The sequence below is a fragment of the Tyto alba genome, unplaced genomic scaffold, assembly GCF_018691265.1.
Source record: "Tyto alba isolate M040663 unplaced genomic scaffold, T.alba_DEE_v4.0 Super-Scaffold_19, whole genome shotgun sequence".
Taxonomy (NCBI): domain Eukaryota; kingdom Metazoa; phylum Chordata; class Aves; order Strigiformes; family Tytonidae; genus Tyto; species Tyto alba.
Window position 1 is genome coordinate 1,248,084 of NW_024881281.1, and position 16,761 is coordinate 1,264,844.

Genomic DNA, 16,761 nt, shown 5'->3' on the forward strand with positions numbered 1-16,761 from the left:
ATGGACACCCACTTCCTGATGCCATTCCGCTAGCAGAGGCAGTACTCCCAACACGCTCACCGATGGGAGAGGTTTCCACATCCAGTTGCACTTGTGGAACAGCTTCTGTAAGTACTCTTTGATTTGCTTCAGACACAACCATATGGGTCAATTCAAATATTTTTTTTAATGTTTTAACTTAACCTAGCTGATTTTACCCAAAGCAGATTTGGGAGTGCTTGTACAAGCGCTCAGCTAGAAGAACTGAGAGTGCAATAAACTCCAACAAAGGGGAGAGGAAGATGGACTGAGAAATAGCTTGGAAGCAAAAGCAGATTGACATTTATCTGAAGCCTAAAATAAGATTAGGTGGAAGTGTATTGCCTGTCTATTTGCAAACATTTTGGAAAGGAAATTACAAATATCCTTAGATTCTTGATAATTTCATTTTTTATACTGTTTGCAACAGTAATATGAGTTTCCAGGAAATCTGATAATGGTAAAATTAGAGAGCTTTTAAAGCATTTTAGATATTCTGTAACTTAAAAGAAAAAAATACTTCTGTTATAGATAGCTCAATTTTACAATTAGGCTTTATCAAAAGACTTCAATATTACTTTGAATTTACTTACATTGTCATGCTTAAAAAAACACAACATCTTCAACTCCCGGAAGACCCTTTTACAAGAGACCAAATTTTGGAAGACGTTGGGCATCTTTTTGAGTGCAACTCTCTTTCCATCTCGTGGATCTGTTACTGACCTACAGAATAAAAGATTTAGAACATCACATACTACTGTTAGACAACTTTTCTAAATCAGAAAAGAATACTTTAGAATTCTTATCATTCTCAGCTTAGACGGTAAGTCAAAATAACGTGAAGACACTTCTAGGGAAAAAAGTATTACACACTGTAAAAGGGCATTACACACTGTACTACAGAGTCTGCATTAAATGTAGTGTGATTATTCTTTGCTTAGCAGTTATATGCACATACCCAGTCTAGCTTGGTAGCTGCTGAGTGGCTGGACACATGTTCAGCAGTGCAGGTACTGCCTGCCACTGGCGCAGCCTGGAGCTCAAAGTTAGATCAACACCTTGAGCTGAGGAGCAGGTACGACGATAAACATCTCCTTCACCTCCCACTAAAGATCTTATCAAGGGCAAAACATTTTCTTGGTTACACAGGTTTGATTTTGTTGGCTCTACTGTTTGCTGCTTCTTCTCCTAAGAGGGCAAAAAAATTAATAATCCCCTTCTGACTGAACACTGGCAAGTGTGACTACTACCGGGTCTATCACTAAATCACTACATCTGGAGAAGCAACAGCACATGGTGTCTAATTTTCCACAAATGTAAGACAGGCACGATACCTGTCTTTCTCCCACAGAGCTTATGGGATGCAAGTATAGTAGTTTAGAAATTAGAAGGTGCTTTGCACATGGCAAGTATTTTAATTTAAAGTAATTAGATTCTGAAAATAGAATTTTCTAATGAGAACCATAAAACTAGAGCAAGGAGATTACGGTGCCTCAATTCCCAGTCATGGTTTTTAAGGTGACGCTTCTCAAACCTCACTATGAAACAGGGTTTCTAGATCTTCAGTTGCCAGGAAGCCTTCAGGTTTTTTTCTGCAGATTCTTATTGGGATGACCAAAATAACTTTCTTCTCAGTGCGATGCCATAACCACATAAGAAGCTACATCCAGCTATGTGCCCTGACGACTACATTTGTCGTTAAAAAGTGGCCGGCTTTTCTGTCTATCACGTGACTCTCCTACAGACAACACAGAAGGCTGCTTCTTTTGTCTCCGGTCCATGTTGTTTTAAGCATCTAAATAAAAAATTAGAATGGAGTAATCAAATATCTGCCTTATCTCCAAGTACCACATCTGACTTCAAAACACAAAACAATTCAATCAATCCAAAAAAGTCAGAAGTAGCCACTGACACTAGGGGTTGGGAGTCAAAGGAGAACTATCCCACCACACTCGGCTACAACACTTGTTACTAGCCACTGCATATTTATGGTTTAAATAAGGGGCAGAGCGCAACTCGGGAGAGTTGATACCAGACTATTTCTATGGTGGGAAACACAGAGCTGAAAAGAATGGGAAAAGGTCTTCTAAAGCACAATATGTTTCCTATTTTCTCCAGGACCTTTGCCCCTAGCCCAAATTGGAAAGAAAGGGAATGAAAACTGGAAGAGCTACAGAAAATCCACTGTTACTGCAACTCAGCACTCACTGCTGGCCAGACTGGAACATCCTCCCTCACACTATATAGCAACTTCATTCACAGATGATGGTTAACCTCAGTGAGTCTATTTGCAAAACAAGGTACTATTCATCACGAGCAGGCGACATTTCAGGCTGGCCCATAGCTTGGGGATTACAGCAAAGGCAGATTCTGAATGACACACAGCAGGGCCAGTACCAGGCAGTGGCTCACAGATTCATATAAATTTGATCCCAGCATGAGCTGAGAGTTCCCACTGCTCACAAGGTCAAGCACCACTGATCAGCTAATTAGTGGTATTCTTCTCTCTTTATAAGACAGCATTTCTGGCCCCCGCCAAGTTTTAACCAGCTTTAAAAAAAAAGACAAGCCACCAACCTTCTAACCTGTAAAAGACTTAAAAGCTGCTAATTCTTGGAAATTAAGTAGATATATTCTTGCTACAAAACCAAAGCTGTAAAATTTTATTCATAAAAATCCTTACTGATTACACTGCAGATGCTACTGAATTACTAATTTTTTTCCTTTGGAGTTGTGACACTATTGCTGACCACTGTGCACACACAACAGAACACTGCTATCAAGAGGATATTCACAGCTGCAGAAGAAATTCCACCGGTGGATCACAATGATGATACACTTAAGTATCATACAAATGCAAGACCCGAGACCGTGGACAATTTGAAAGTTTCTCCCAAATGACTGCTAATAGTTAAGCAGACCACAGGTACCTTCCTCAATTATATTATATTCAACAGTACAGCAAACAATAGTTAAATAGCTACCCTGGCTATGAAAAATATTTTATTTAAAATTACCAAAATTTATATTATGCTATATTATAGCATATTTAGAGCACACTCTATAATTCTTTTTAAATGAGGTGAAGAAACTTAAATACATGGATTTGTTCCATTATTCTTCCTTAGAAACATATCTAAAAAACATAACTACAACAAAAGAATTTTCTTTAGACACAATTGCTATTTTACACTGTGAACAAATTAATTCTCTAAAATTAATCCAATTTAAGACAATAAACCAATGCTTAAGATCCAGACAGCTTATTTGAGAGAGTTTACATCTACTTCTACCAGTTCTGTTATCTGTAATAAATTAGTGCAGTAGACATATATAACTTTCGCTAAAGAAAGACTAAAAAAAAAATCTTCATTGATCACGTCCAGGGGCTGTACAACACAAAAAGAACATAAAGTAAAAAACAATGGTAATTTGTCTGTAGGTATACCTCATTGAAGAAATTAGCTGCAGCTTCACCGATTTAATAGGTTTTTTGTTTGCTTTATATCTCAAATTATGTCAGTTTAATAGAACCTGAAATAGACTGACCTCAAACCATCAGAAGTCACAAACAACAACATTTTTGAAGGCAGACACGTAAAGAAGTAAGGCAGCCTTCCAGGATTGACAAAAATCTGTCATCGGAAACTTGGGCATCACCTTGACTTCACAGCAAGAGGAAGTTGATTTCCATAACACTAATTACAGGTAACTGGTGGGTTTGCTAAACACTCTTCCTCTTGCCCAGGAGGCTGTAAGCTTTAGAAGCTTACAGGCTTTTTAAGCTCCTAGTTGTATATTTAGGCTGTATCTATAGCAATCAGCTTCTGAATTTGAGTACTATCAACAGAAAGACACCACTCCAATTAGTCACCAAAAAATAACCCATTTTGTAAATGTTAACAAGCAAATAACATATCAGAATCAGTTCTGAAATCTTAGGTATTTTTGACGTATTAAAATTTCATAAACAGGTCAGACATGCCATACAACTTGCATATCTACATAAAACAGATATAAGAAACTGAAAAAGTGCTTGAACAACACGCAATTAGTCAGTCAAGGAAAACAGCAGTCTTTTTTTAAAGAAAAAAAAGCAAAACCAAAATGAAGCAAGAATAGATTGTCTTTGGTTTTGGGCTTAAGTACTAATAAGAACCAAAAGACCGTAACAAAACCTGTTGCAGAAAATTCTACACTGCTGGATTGACAAAGCACATAGAGTCCTCTCTGCTCTTCAGGTGTTTCCTTACTGCTAACATCCAAAAGGCTTTTTAGACAAAGCGCACCCTGGATTTGAGGGCACAGAGATAACACGCAGGCCCACTACTACGGACGCAGCGGATTTTTAGCCGTGTTCAGGTCTCGCTGCTGCAGCAGCACCAAGATGACTCTGAGCCGAAGGCAGGCGACCGAGCGGTTCCTGAAATTCAACCTATCGCCAGCTGGGCTGCAACTGATCTGCTGGAGGGGGAATAAATACCAAAACAAGTTTCCACTCGCTCGCCGGTTCACTTCTAACTGGGTAAGGGGGAACCGCCTGCTTGGTACTCGAGGATTTGGACACCAGTTCTCCTCCCCATGACAAGCATCTCAGAGGTTGCATGTTTTAGTAGCAGCAGCACAGCTTTGGGAACCTACACTCAAGATCTTTTGGAGTTATTTTTAATAGCCGCCTTTTAACCATATTTCTGTTGAGAAACTTCCTATCTGCCTTCTTCCAAATTTTCTCAGTTTAAATATTATTCCAGCGATTGACAAGAAGACTGCAATAATATATATTATTAGATGGACCATAATACACATGGTTTCAAAGTTTGCATTGTGTCTTGTTAATGTTTTAAGGTAAAACTCACAAAGTAGCATTTCTTGTAATTATTCATGCAAAGACCAGTCATGCTTGTAGCTGGTAACAATATAACTCTAATGAATGTGAATGGAAGTGCAGTAATTTCACGCCATGTTGAGTTTGTTCTCTCTTAACTCAGGGTAGCAGCTGCTTTGGTTCAGCACAAACAGTACCAGAGAACAGAGATAAGTGCTGAAGCCTGTTACAGAGGAATGCTTTTATTTCTTTGTTGCTGAAAGGCTGGCTGGGCTGAGCTCTTCTGGTTCTGCAACACAGGGGTTATCCCATCTGTATTAGCTAATGAATCGCAGGCTGTACAGATAGCGAACAGCTCGGAGGGCAGCTCCCACCATCTCCAGTGAAAATGACCCTGTTCAGAACGTCTCTGCCCTCACGACCACTTACTTGTCAAACTCAACTGCACACAAATTATTTAAATATTACGTATTTTGTGTTTTTAACGCAAATACTAAAAAACACCTGATTTTCACCATACCAAATCAATGTACATAGTCCTATCTAATAAAATGAAATTTAAAGCAAAAACTGCTAACATTTTATTAGTCAAACTATTAAACACTATAACCTACACTCACGTATACTCTTCAGATCGTGCCATGCCTCCACACTAAATTACCAGAAGACCTCAAAAGGTGTCCTTTTAATTGAATTATAGATTAAAATAGCCACTCCCAATTCTAATAAAATATTAAAACAGAATAACAGAACTCAGTTTCAGAAGAGTAACCTGAAACATTTTCAGGCAAAGTCTGAAATTCAATACATTATTTTAGAAGAACACAAGTACTCCTCTCACACTACCTGAAAATATGGACGTGTTATAATACAGAATAGCACTAAAGATGAAGTTACTAGCATTCAGTGATTTTCAATTACACTGCCTCTGTAGTTGTGCCTGTGACAATTTTTAAAGTAAGCCATAACAACTGTTTAAAGTAAGCAGTCTGCCCTCATCACCTAAATTAAATGACATCTACATGTTGCAACCACGGCCAAAAGCACACATGCTGCTTCTTCCAGTTGTCTCTGCGCTGTGTTACCAGCAGCAAGGGAGGCAACACGGGTCAAGACTGTGAAAGTAATATATTCAAAGTTTTAAAACCACATCCAAAACACAAATTAAGAGAAAGTAATCTCTGGAGTTCCAATAGACAAATGAAAACCAGAAAATGTGAAGTGGAAGTCACTGTAAAAAGATACCTAAAATAGAATTTTTGATGGATTTGAAACACTTGCTTTCTTCAGCTGTACTGCTATGAAATGATGCTAGTTGCACATAAACCCAACAATTCAACAGTCAGCTTTTACAAAAACTAGTTCAGATTGGAAATAAATTTTAGGATGTGAATGTTGACCATCTACAGTTGAGTAAGTTTGTATGTGGTCTACAGAAAGTCATGAGGCAGTTTACAGCTGTCTAAGTTAAAGTTCTAATAAATCAATGTTAATTGCATATGAACAGTAATACAAACTGCAAAACTTTTTTTCCTATTGGTATTAAGTCCGTACTTTGTCTAACCTCCTTCCTAAATCCCTTATCAAAAAAAAAAACAAAAAAAAAAAAAAACAAAAAACAAAAACGTCACAACAGAAAAATGACAAAAAAAATAAAACCTTTCAGAAGAAATGTTTTGGAATAAATAATTACCTTAGAAAGATTATATGGATATGAAGGTAGTTTCTGAATGCCAAAAAATCCTTTCAACCATTATCCCCAGAAATGTGAAATGGATATCCATCTTTTTCTCTCCAACTGAAGGTACATGCTTAAAACTCTGGAGTACTTATTCCCAAGCCTCTTCTGTTGCTGAGCCTCACTTGAGAAAACTGACAGTGTTTTGTACCTCAAAGTACCACAGATCTTTAGTTTAATATCCACAATGACACTTACCCAGGAATACTAAATTCTGTTAAGTCAGAACATAATCAGGCAAAGGGTATCAGGGAACATCAGTGTCCTATTAATTCTTACACTTCTCCCATGGATGTAGCTGTCACAGCCTCATTAGTGAGAGTGAAAGATCTGAAAAAATGGTTGGTCTTTAATAAAATAATACAAAACTCTGATTTATATCAATAGCTACCACGGATTTATTGATGCTCACTTTTACTAGCTGTGGAACCCATTTTAAAAAAACAAAAAGAGCTACATGTACTGCAGAACTGTTAAAGCTCATCACAGCTATGTATGCAAGGCGTGGTATGTCTGCTCTGTTTTTTCAAATGCTTCCATACAATAAAAATTGGTTTAGGTGAATAGTCTTTCCCTAGTGCTCCCGTTGTAGTCTCTGATAAAAGAATGAGTTAGATGGGGTTGCAGTGGCATATGCATTTAAGGCCAGTTTCTTTTTTCTTTTAAATAACCCACTTCTACAAACAAGTAATGATCGTTTGCAATATCCAGTTTGAAAGCAATTCCTCTACTCTTTCTCCCATTGCTGCTACTATTTCACACTGCTCCTCACCTCCTTGCCTTAGCTTGTGAGCTTTATACCACTCACTAGCAATTTCACTTCAAGGGGCAGAACAAAACTAACAATCAAAGTTATGAAGATCAGAAATGTCAGGACTGCATTCCAAAGAAGAACCGAAAAAGGAGAGAAAGAAAGAAGCAGCCTCTCTGAAAAACTGGTATTTATGGCATCCAATACAGATGCTGGAAATGTTGCTTTGTGTTTGTGTACAGTACCTACTTTGATACTAGTAAAATAATTATTTATAGCGATATGCTATCAGGTCACATATCCCCAAGAGAAACTGAAAAGCATGAAAATCTCCTAGGAGCTAATTGAGAGAACAACTAGAAAGGCAGCTTTACTTACTGCTGTTCTCAGAAGAACACATTTCAATTCCCTCCTCTGCTTTGTTAGGATATTACACCCTAGGTGAATCTAGCAGTAAAGTGAACAGCAGGCAGGGAATCTATCCATCACTCGGCACAGAGTCAATGGGGCGCTCTTTCAAGCTACTACTGAAGTCTGCAAAGGTTTCACTTATTAAGCATCAACTGTAGCTGGGGATAAAGAGATAAGAGACCGAGATTTAAACCAAAAATAACTTGGCAAAAAAATATACATAGGTATGGGGCAAAAAATAAGTTAATAAATATAATTTGGATGGGGGAAACATCAGGGAAGACCTAGTTAGGCTTTAATCGTGCCTTGAAGAATTATATGATTTCAGATGTTTCTGTGAGAACAGCCAGTCATTAAGGATTCTTTATTATACTGTAAAAGCCATGGTAAAAGCTACTTTTAATACTATTAAACCAAGTCAAATGTTTGGCTTTCACAGCAATTACAAGCCTTTCAGCACAATTAACTGGTGCTCACACCAGTGGTTCAGTCACTGTCAGAGGAGCGGGCTGCCTGGCTATGTGTTCATTAATCCAACCTGGGTCACGACCCCCTCCTTTCGCGGGGGGCTGTCAACAGCAGCCAGTTGCCTCCCCTTGTCACTCACACTTTACCTACACAGAATCGGTAGAAGATTAAGTTGTAAAAATTGTCAAATAATATATTTTGCAAAATTCAAAAAAATTTGGTAGAAGATGCTCTCCCTGTCACCTTGCCAAGTTTTTAGTACTTAAGAGGAATGTGAGAAAACAAAGAAAACATTTATATTAATTTCCACTTAAACTAACTGGCTTCATGATTCAGTCACTTAAAAAAGCCTGTTGTAACAGTATCACCTACCAGTACAGGTAACACCAAGACTACTATATCCAAAATGTTACAGAAGGTTGTTTCTCTGTTCTTGATTTCTTAATGTATTTAATAACATGCTGTTATTCTGAACAGCTTGTTTCCTCTGTAACGTCAGTTCAGTCAGTTCTCCCTTTTTATAAATATGAGGAAAATGATCCTTCTAGTGAAAAAGAAAGAAAAGAAACACAAACATGAAAGTAAAGAGATTAAGATACAGGTAAACAAGACAATTTCTCTTATTTCAGACTTTGATTCTTGTAAAAAAAAGAATCAAGACCACACAATATTTGAATGCTTAACATGAGACAGAAATGTTGCTCTTGAAATACTGCCCATTTTTTTCAGATACCAAAATTTTGCAAAATCCTTCATCAAACACTCAATCAAGCTGAAAGCTAAACTTTCTCCACCTAACGAGAATGTATTTCCCAAAGGCTGCAAGGCACTTATGGTCCATCTTGTTTAACTCTTCCATATCTAGCCCTGCATTCACTAATAAACCTACACCTGCCTGCTGCACAACAAGAGGAACTATATTGTTTATTTTGGTTTACCTTTTCTTTAAAAGATAGTCAATCTACGAGAACACTTTTACCTTTCTCTAGAGCAGCCATTCAGTGGTGCGTCACCGGTGGCCAAGCTGACTTTGCAGGTGATATTTTTCACTAGAAAACCAGCACTCTGGTGGCACCAGAGCAAAGCAGTGCAGGGAGGCAGGCCAGCCTGCAGGCACCCGAGCCCTGTGTCTCCAAACCATCACAGGTACAACAGGGCTGACCCAGGTAAAAGGGGTTTGTCCTTTCAACGGGCAAGTTAAGAAGCCGTCCTCGGGCAGGCGCTTTGCGACGGGCTGGCTGCACACTGCTGGGTCTCGTGCAAGCGCGGGCGGCGGCGGGCAGCGGGGCCGGGGGGGCCCAGCAGCCCCGTGCAGGCGGAGCTGGTGTGAACGCACGGCACGCAGAACCAAGTCACCCCACAGCCGCACCGCCCCCGGGGCGCGACCGAGCACACGGCTGGGCAGAGGGCAAGGCGGCGCGATGCTTTGGTGGGAGGTGGAAACGGGGACGGCAGCTGAGTGCCCTACGTAGAAGGGCCACGCTTCTATCCATCAGAAAACTCTTCTTTTTGGTGATTGTATGTATGTCATATTATATTTAAGAACGGCATAAAAAGTTTTTTAAAAGAGTCTGACATAAAACATACCAAGAAAAAAAGATACTTTACAAAAACTGTAGCTTCTATTTACATTGCAGGCTAGTCACTCCAGAAATAATAAAATTTTAAAGAGTAATAGAACTACAGAAAGGATTAATGATACAATCCAGACCCCTAGTTAAAATGTTTTCAAGGACAATTCTTATCTCAAAGAATCCTTGCAGGCATTTAGCCTTTTCAATTACGCATTATAAGTCTTTCACAACTCTCTACCATGTTGATGGCAAATTATCCACGTGGAGACTATGCCGACAGTAACTTCTTCTCTCTCTGAATCCAAGTCAACGCATACACATTGCTCTATAGTTTCAACTGGTAGAAAAACAAGTTTGTGACTACTCCATGGCAATTACTACACAGAAGTAAGATAATGAAGGAATGTTCTCAGGGGCGGTGTGGGAAACTGCTGATGGAGTTTGCTCTAAGAGGGAAGTGAACCTTCCCTTATGTTTATAAGAGAATACCTATAAATTTACATCAGGACTTATCAGAAGGGAGGGACTTAATAGGATTACTTTCCAAGGTTTTCTTACTAGTCAGTGAACTTTTTTTCTCGGTTGCTTGACTCCTAATCACGCAGACTTTTTCCAGAAAGCCTTACTCTAAGATATATAACAAACCTGGTCCCACAAGCATTTCAGCTGCTCACCCAAGCATATTTGATATACCACTTTTAAACAAATAATGCAGCTCATATTCAAGGGCATGTGATACCCAATACACGACTTTTTCAGTACACGGTATTGCAATCAATCATATCTTGGCATATCTCAAAATATATCTGAGCATGGATTAAATAAAAAAATCCTTTAGAAAAGTTCACAAAACCAAAAGATTCCCAAGACTGAAGTGAAAGGGCAGGGAGAGGGTGTGCAGTTATCAGATCACTTATCTGGGCAATGTCTGGGTGGGTACATAAAGCTTACACACAGGAATAGGCCATCAGATCCAGTGCAGCTGTTCTCTGCAGAATTATTCACAGGCAAAGAGCCCTACCAAAACACGACAAAAACTGATCAGCAACATTTAATGGTCTGTTTGATATCAGAGGGGAGGGGTGAGGAAAGCACGCACATTGTGTGTGAAATCATTGAGAAAATAAACCAAAGTATGTATGTACATTTAACAATAGATTTCTTACTGAAGAATAAAAAGAAAATTTATACACATATACTGAGTTTTTAAGCAATGTAAAGTAGCTGCTTTAACAATTCCACTATTATAAACACTCAAATACAAGTGAGACAGGACAAAGCTAATGTTCTAGATTCTCCAGTGACATTGTCTAATAAACAGAATTATTTTTTCCAGTCAAAGACTGAAGAGTTCACCCTCCAAAACAGTTCCTGACTGCCAGTGGTGGTGTTCACCAACTCACATAAAATACATTTTAAAGCTTTGTGACAATTCTTAATGGAAGTTAAATTATTCAAATGCTAAATCATTTTGTCTAACTTTAGTAGCCTAAAAGTCAACTTTCCAACCTAAGGTTCTAAGAGAGGCATGCTTAACCTGGTTAATAGTTGTTGCTGGGCTCCCAGATCTGGCTCACCGTGTGGCCACACAAACAGCTGTGCTGGCACAATGAAGCAGAAAGTAGGAAAATAAGTAGTTGAGACAAAGGGGAAGACAGACAGACTGCTTCTCCGGTAACAGTGACAGCTTAAGCATATGTCAAATATGATCTAAGTCAGTCACACTGGCTCTGTCTCGTCAATAAGGAGAGGGATAGGTGGGATCAATCTCTTTTAGGGGACTCATGGATAACACATGAACTGTTTCTCTAGAAATGCCTCACCCTACCAGTTAACTGCAGAGAACCAGTTTAAAACAAAGCCTTGCTTGCTGCTAACAAAAGCTTGCTGTTTGAGGACCTTCATTTTTTAATTTTACATGAGCCTTTTCTCCCCGTCTGCCAAGTCTGAATTGAGAGTCAGCACTATATGTTACAAACCACATTAAATCCTGTCCCATTAGTGGAGTGACTTGGGCTTCCCTTGCACTGAGAAACAGGAGAGGTGGCTAATTGAGCGATATCATTATAAGAGAGTTAGGTTTTGGTTTTGTTGGATTTTTCACAACAAGAGGATTTTAGCATACACACTCACACAATTAGCATGGTATTATAATATGTTTTACCCTCTGGCTGTACATGCATTGTTTAAGAGATGCGAAAGCTGATACAATCTTGTTTAAAGGAGATATTCATAATTTTAGCTATACTTTTTAAAGGAAAAGCCACACACAGGTTAAGTTATGAGGAGGAAAATATTACAGCAGTGCAGTGTCCTGTCTTCTTTGCTTTACTGCAGTGACCAGAGCTCTCTGGAAGGTTGTGTTAAACTTCCAGCATGAGGTCCGTCACCACTAAGGAAGAATAAACAACGTCAACAGCTCCGACAGCCATAGCATCATCAGTGCTGAAGAAGCAACAGAAGTTAGAGAAGTACACCAAACCTGAGGATGACTACCCACTGGAGTGAGGAAGGGCACTGATGAAAGGTGGGTCCTGTACTCATGCAGTGGCCAGAGACACCAATCTAGGGATAAATTACATTATTATCCTACTTGCAACCTATATTAAATATCTGCTTATCCTAAGTAGCTAATCAGGGCCCACAGGACGGACACATGTAACACAAACACTGGCACATATGAAGCGCGACCACATATCTTCACCAGCAGTTCGTGGACTTTAAACGTTTTTCACAAAATCTGTTTGTGATCCTGCTGCAAGTCATTGCCTACAAAGAGCCCCCAGTAGCTGCAGCACAGAAGATTAACCTGTTTCTAACAGAGTTGGAAAGGATACACTGAGTAAAAGTTGGTACTGATAGCAGAATTTTTAGCACACAAGCATAGAAAAATAAGGAAAAGGTTTCATTGTTAAAAGATATTACCAAAAAGAGCAGCTGTTGTTTTTTGAGGTATTTAAGAAACGGATGTGCTGTTAATGATTTTCAGGTCACTATTTTTCTGCAGCAGTCTCCAGCTGGCAATACTTCAGAGATGCTAAAATGAAATATTAACAGCGGGTAAAAAAAATTCTTTATCTTGAGAGATACAATATGAAAGCAAACTGAAAAAGATAGCTGAGGAGATACTACTAAGCAAAACTTTGATTTCACTTAGGTTTAACTTTGCGACACAGACATCTAAGACCAGTCAGGGTAAAAGCAATAGGAACTATGCAGAGAGCGCAGTGACAGTCAGAGGTAAAAGCTCAACAGATCCACTGAGGATGCAACAGCATCGCTACCACTGGAAGACACAAGGCCCACAGCCCTCTCTCAGATATATCTTTTACTCTTACAAAATAACCTTTGCAACACAAAGAAGCAGCCTGCTTGATTGCCTTTTGGTAATGGCATACTCTGCCCCTGCAACTAAGCAAAAGGAATTTAAACAGTTAATTGTATGATACAAACCCTTTTTTTCCTCAAAAACATGGGTGTAGTGAAGTGGCATATCCAACAGACTCCTCTTTGGGGTTTTGTGGGTTTGTTTCTTTGTTTGCTTTTTTGCTGTTGGTTGTTTGGGGTTTTTTTGCCTCCTCTGATCTTAACTGCTTCTATAAAGACCCACTCAAAACTGAGCCAAGACTGCTACACAGTTACAAATAAAATAAGCAACAGTATATATCTTGAAGGGACTGGTCTAATTTAAAATGAGTCAAGGTAAAAAGCAGAGGAAGAAGCAAAAGGATATGTTTACTCTGTAGGGAGGGATTTACTATTAGTTATTCATTTACAGGTCTATGTTTACTGTAATAATTAAAATTTGAGAGCATTCTCTGGCTAGTTATACCATTTTTAAGCGGTACAATATGTTACTGGAGGTGTTGAGAATGTCTGAGAGTTAACTTTCAGCTAAAGAAGTGAAGATTATTAGAAGTTTAAAGAAGCAAAGGGCAAAATGTGCAGCAGATTTCACAGGTAAACAAAGTACAGGAAAGGAAAAATATTTTGGAAGCTATTATTTACTCAAGCTACTCAAGCAAAACAAAACACGTGATTGATTTATGAATGGCAATAACAAACACTTTTCAAAAAATCTATTTCCATTTCCCTTTTGAGTAAATCAAAGAGTCCTGGTTGTTTTAATAAATTTCAATAATCCTCCTCTTCCTCAGCTCACCTCTTACCTGCTCCTTACCTACAGTTAAGCCTGGCTCATGCTTGGGGAAAATATGTCCTTTAAAACTGAAGCGACCTGTTCTAACAAACATATGAAGCATAAGCTGTGTCTCGGTACAGATCAAGTAAAACAAAAGCTAGCCAAAGCTCCAGAAAAATTAAAATCCCACTAAGGACAACACCAGACTGAAAGCATCTTGCTGTGGACATAATCAGGTCAGGTGTGCATACTGTGGAAATGCTTCGTTTCTCTCCTGAAACCATCGCAATCGGCAACCGAAGGTGAGATGCTACGGTTCAAACGCAGATCACGAGGCAGTAATCCACTGGCCGTCCAGTATTTGTGATTCACCCAGTTTTTATTAAGAAATCTTCACTAACAGTTAGCATTTGCTGAGTTTTCTATAAATGGTAGAAGGATACAATAGGTCGTTTATCTGTTTTGGGGGTATTTTTGGCCATGTTACAAGGCAATACAGGTCTGTATGCTAAATCTGCAGGGCTGGGTGGGAACTCCCGTAACTCACTCAGCACCTGGGGGGGGGGGGGGGGGGTGGAAGTGGAAGTACTGAAAATTTTCCATCCAGATGTCCAATTTGGTTCAAGTTTTGACACCTACCTAAAGTGCAAAGTGTCCCATCGAGTAGTGCTCCACCGAGAAGTGACAGGTCAGTGACAAACGGTTCTCACATTTTGCCCACTGTTGGAGGTCAGCTTTGGGAGCTTTGCACTACCATCAGCACTCATTCACCCAACAGATCACTTGATATTAAATAGACAAGAAGTAATTTGCAGACTGATATGGACCAACAAAAGTTGGGTGAAGTTGTTCACAGACAAGAGTAGAAAACTCCTTAGCACTTTCAGACATCTGGAACCTACAAAAATATATTCTACCAGCTAAATATTTTCTTAAAATTTAGGCAAGTATAGTAGGTTTTACATGCAGGAATTTGCATTTGAACAACAGTTTGTCTGTGCTTTAAGGACACTGAACAGAAAATAAGTTCCTTAAGATTATCAAAAAAGACAATTTAATTAACTTACTCCCAATGTCTATTCTCCACAGAATACTGTGACGTAATCAGAAAATATTCAAAGGCAGTCCAAAAAATCAGCACTGTAAGCTACTCTTAAAGAGCCAAGTCTTTCCAATGCACATTCTTGACAGGTGGTGGTTTATAGGTTCAGGATTCATTCAGGGAAAGAAAAGACTGAATACAAGCTAACAGATTTAATGTATAACTTTCAGATGAGCCTGAAGAAAACACCTAGATTTAACTTTCACTAAAAGGTATTTTATGTGAAAGGGTTAAGCAACTTGTTCTTCATACCACACTTCAAAGGTATGCTTTATTCACATCTTGCTCAGCTGCCAAATGCAGACCTCTCCAGAGCTCCTTTTTCAACCATAGATGTCCTAAAAAGCCTTTTAATGTTGCGTTCTAATCACACCCTCAAGCATGTGCGCCATTATCACTTATTCTTTAAAAATCAGAGCTAAAAGCAAAACTGATTACTGCAAGAAATCTGTCTCCTTGAGCAAAAATTGATTCAGAATATCTTACTTAAAAGAAAGGATAGAAAATTAAAGGGATACTGTTATGGTTAATATCTTTAAAAATGTTTAATTTGTCTTCCTTCATGGAAGCTTAAAATTGAAACTGCTTTCCAAATCAAATTTATTTCCCTATTTACACAAAATTTTCTGGCTATGCTTGAGACCTTTTTATTTACTTCTCAACTGCCTATATGAACCACAGCTAGAATAAGTTATTACACTATACAGGGCATTTATTTGGATATATTTTTTAATTCCATACACACAATTTATTTATTTTTTCCTGTCAATGGCACAGCTCTGTAAGGTCTGTGACATTCACAAATAAATGACATGCCCAATAAGCATATAAATCTCCATGTGTTTTCATACTCCTTTCTTCTTTATTTTTAAAGCAGGTATCACAACTACATGAACTACTACATTCCTGGCCCAATTCACTGACCTTACTCCCATTCCCACTAGCCAACCAAGGAAAACCCGAATGAGAAACCTTCTTCTCCATGTCCAACCAGCCTCCAGGCTTTGGCACAGTTCCTAGAATAGTTTTGCACCTCCATAGCAAAGTAGGTTAATAAAGTCTCTGGTCATATCCTCTAGATAGCTACCTCGTTTCCTTTCAGCAATCACCCCCAACACCTTAAGTTTCACTAGCAGCTTTCCCTCACACTCCTTACCCTCCCTACCACCCTCTGACCTGAGGGGGGACAGGGACAAAACAAAACAGAGATTAGTGACTAACCTCCTTTTTGCCTCATTACTCCAATGAACCTACACAATAATCACTGTGAACCAGCACCACACCTCACCTCAACGATTATCTCCGGACTTCATCTTCCAGGTTAAATCTCTCATATTTCAGCAATTCATTTCTTTTCACCACTGTCATGTTTGGCTGTTTGCCAGCATATGAAAAATCAGAAAAGTATTCAAAGCAAAGTCTGCAACAAATATTTGAAACACAGTACTTCACTCCAAAGTAATTACACTCCAGTGTACACTGCTACCACCAAGGGAAATCGTTGTATCTGTTGGTTAGGTATTAAGCCTCAGGACTGATACATTTGCTGTATGAGGCTCACAGCACCTTTCAATTTTATGAAATACTGATATTTATATTCATCTCCCCAAACTCTGTAGTAATGATAAATCTATGAACATTCATCACGGTTTTTACCTGGAAGAGGCAAATCCTATTTACTGACCTCTCAACTTTTAACTAATCTCCTGCCTGTTCCTTCTCATAATACAGAT

The 16,761-nt window shown here is 38.7% G+C and overlaps 1 protein-coding gene across 4 annotated transcripts in view; it reads right to left on the reverse strand.

Annotated features, from left to right (window-relative positions):
* The window catches only part of NLK (nemo like kinase), a 66,852-nt gene that overhangs the window by 31,729 nt on the left and 18,362 nt on the right, over positions 1–16,761 (reverse strand). For all 4 annotated transcript variants that reach the window (XM_033004800.2, XM_042791403.1, XM_033004799.2 and 1 more), the window contains one exon: positions 612–741. In XM_033004800.2, coding sequence (XP_032860691.1) covers positions 612–741 — 130 coding nt within the window. The remainder of the gene's footprint in view (positions 1–611; positions 742–16,761) is intronic.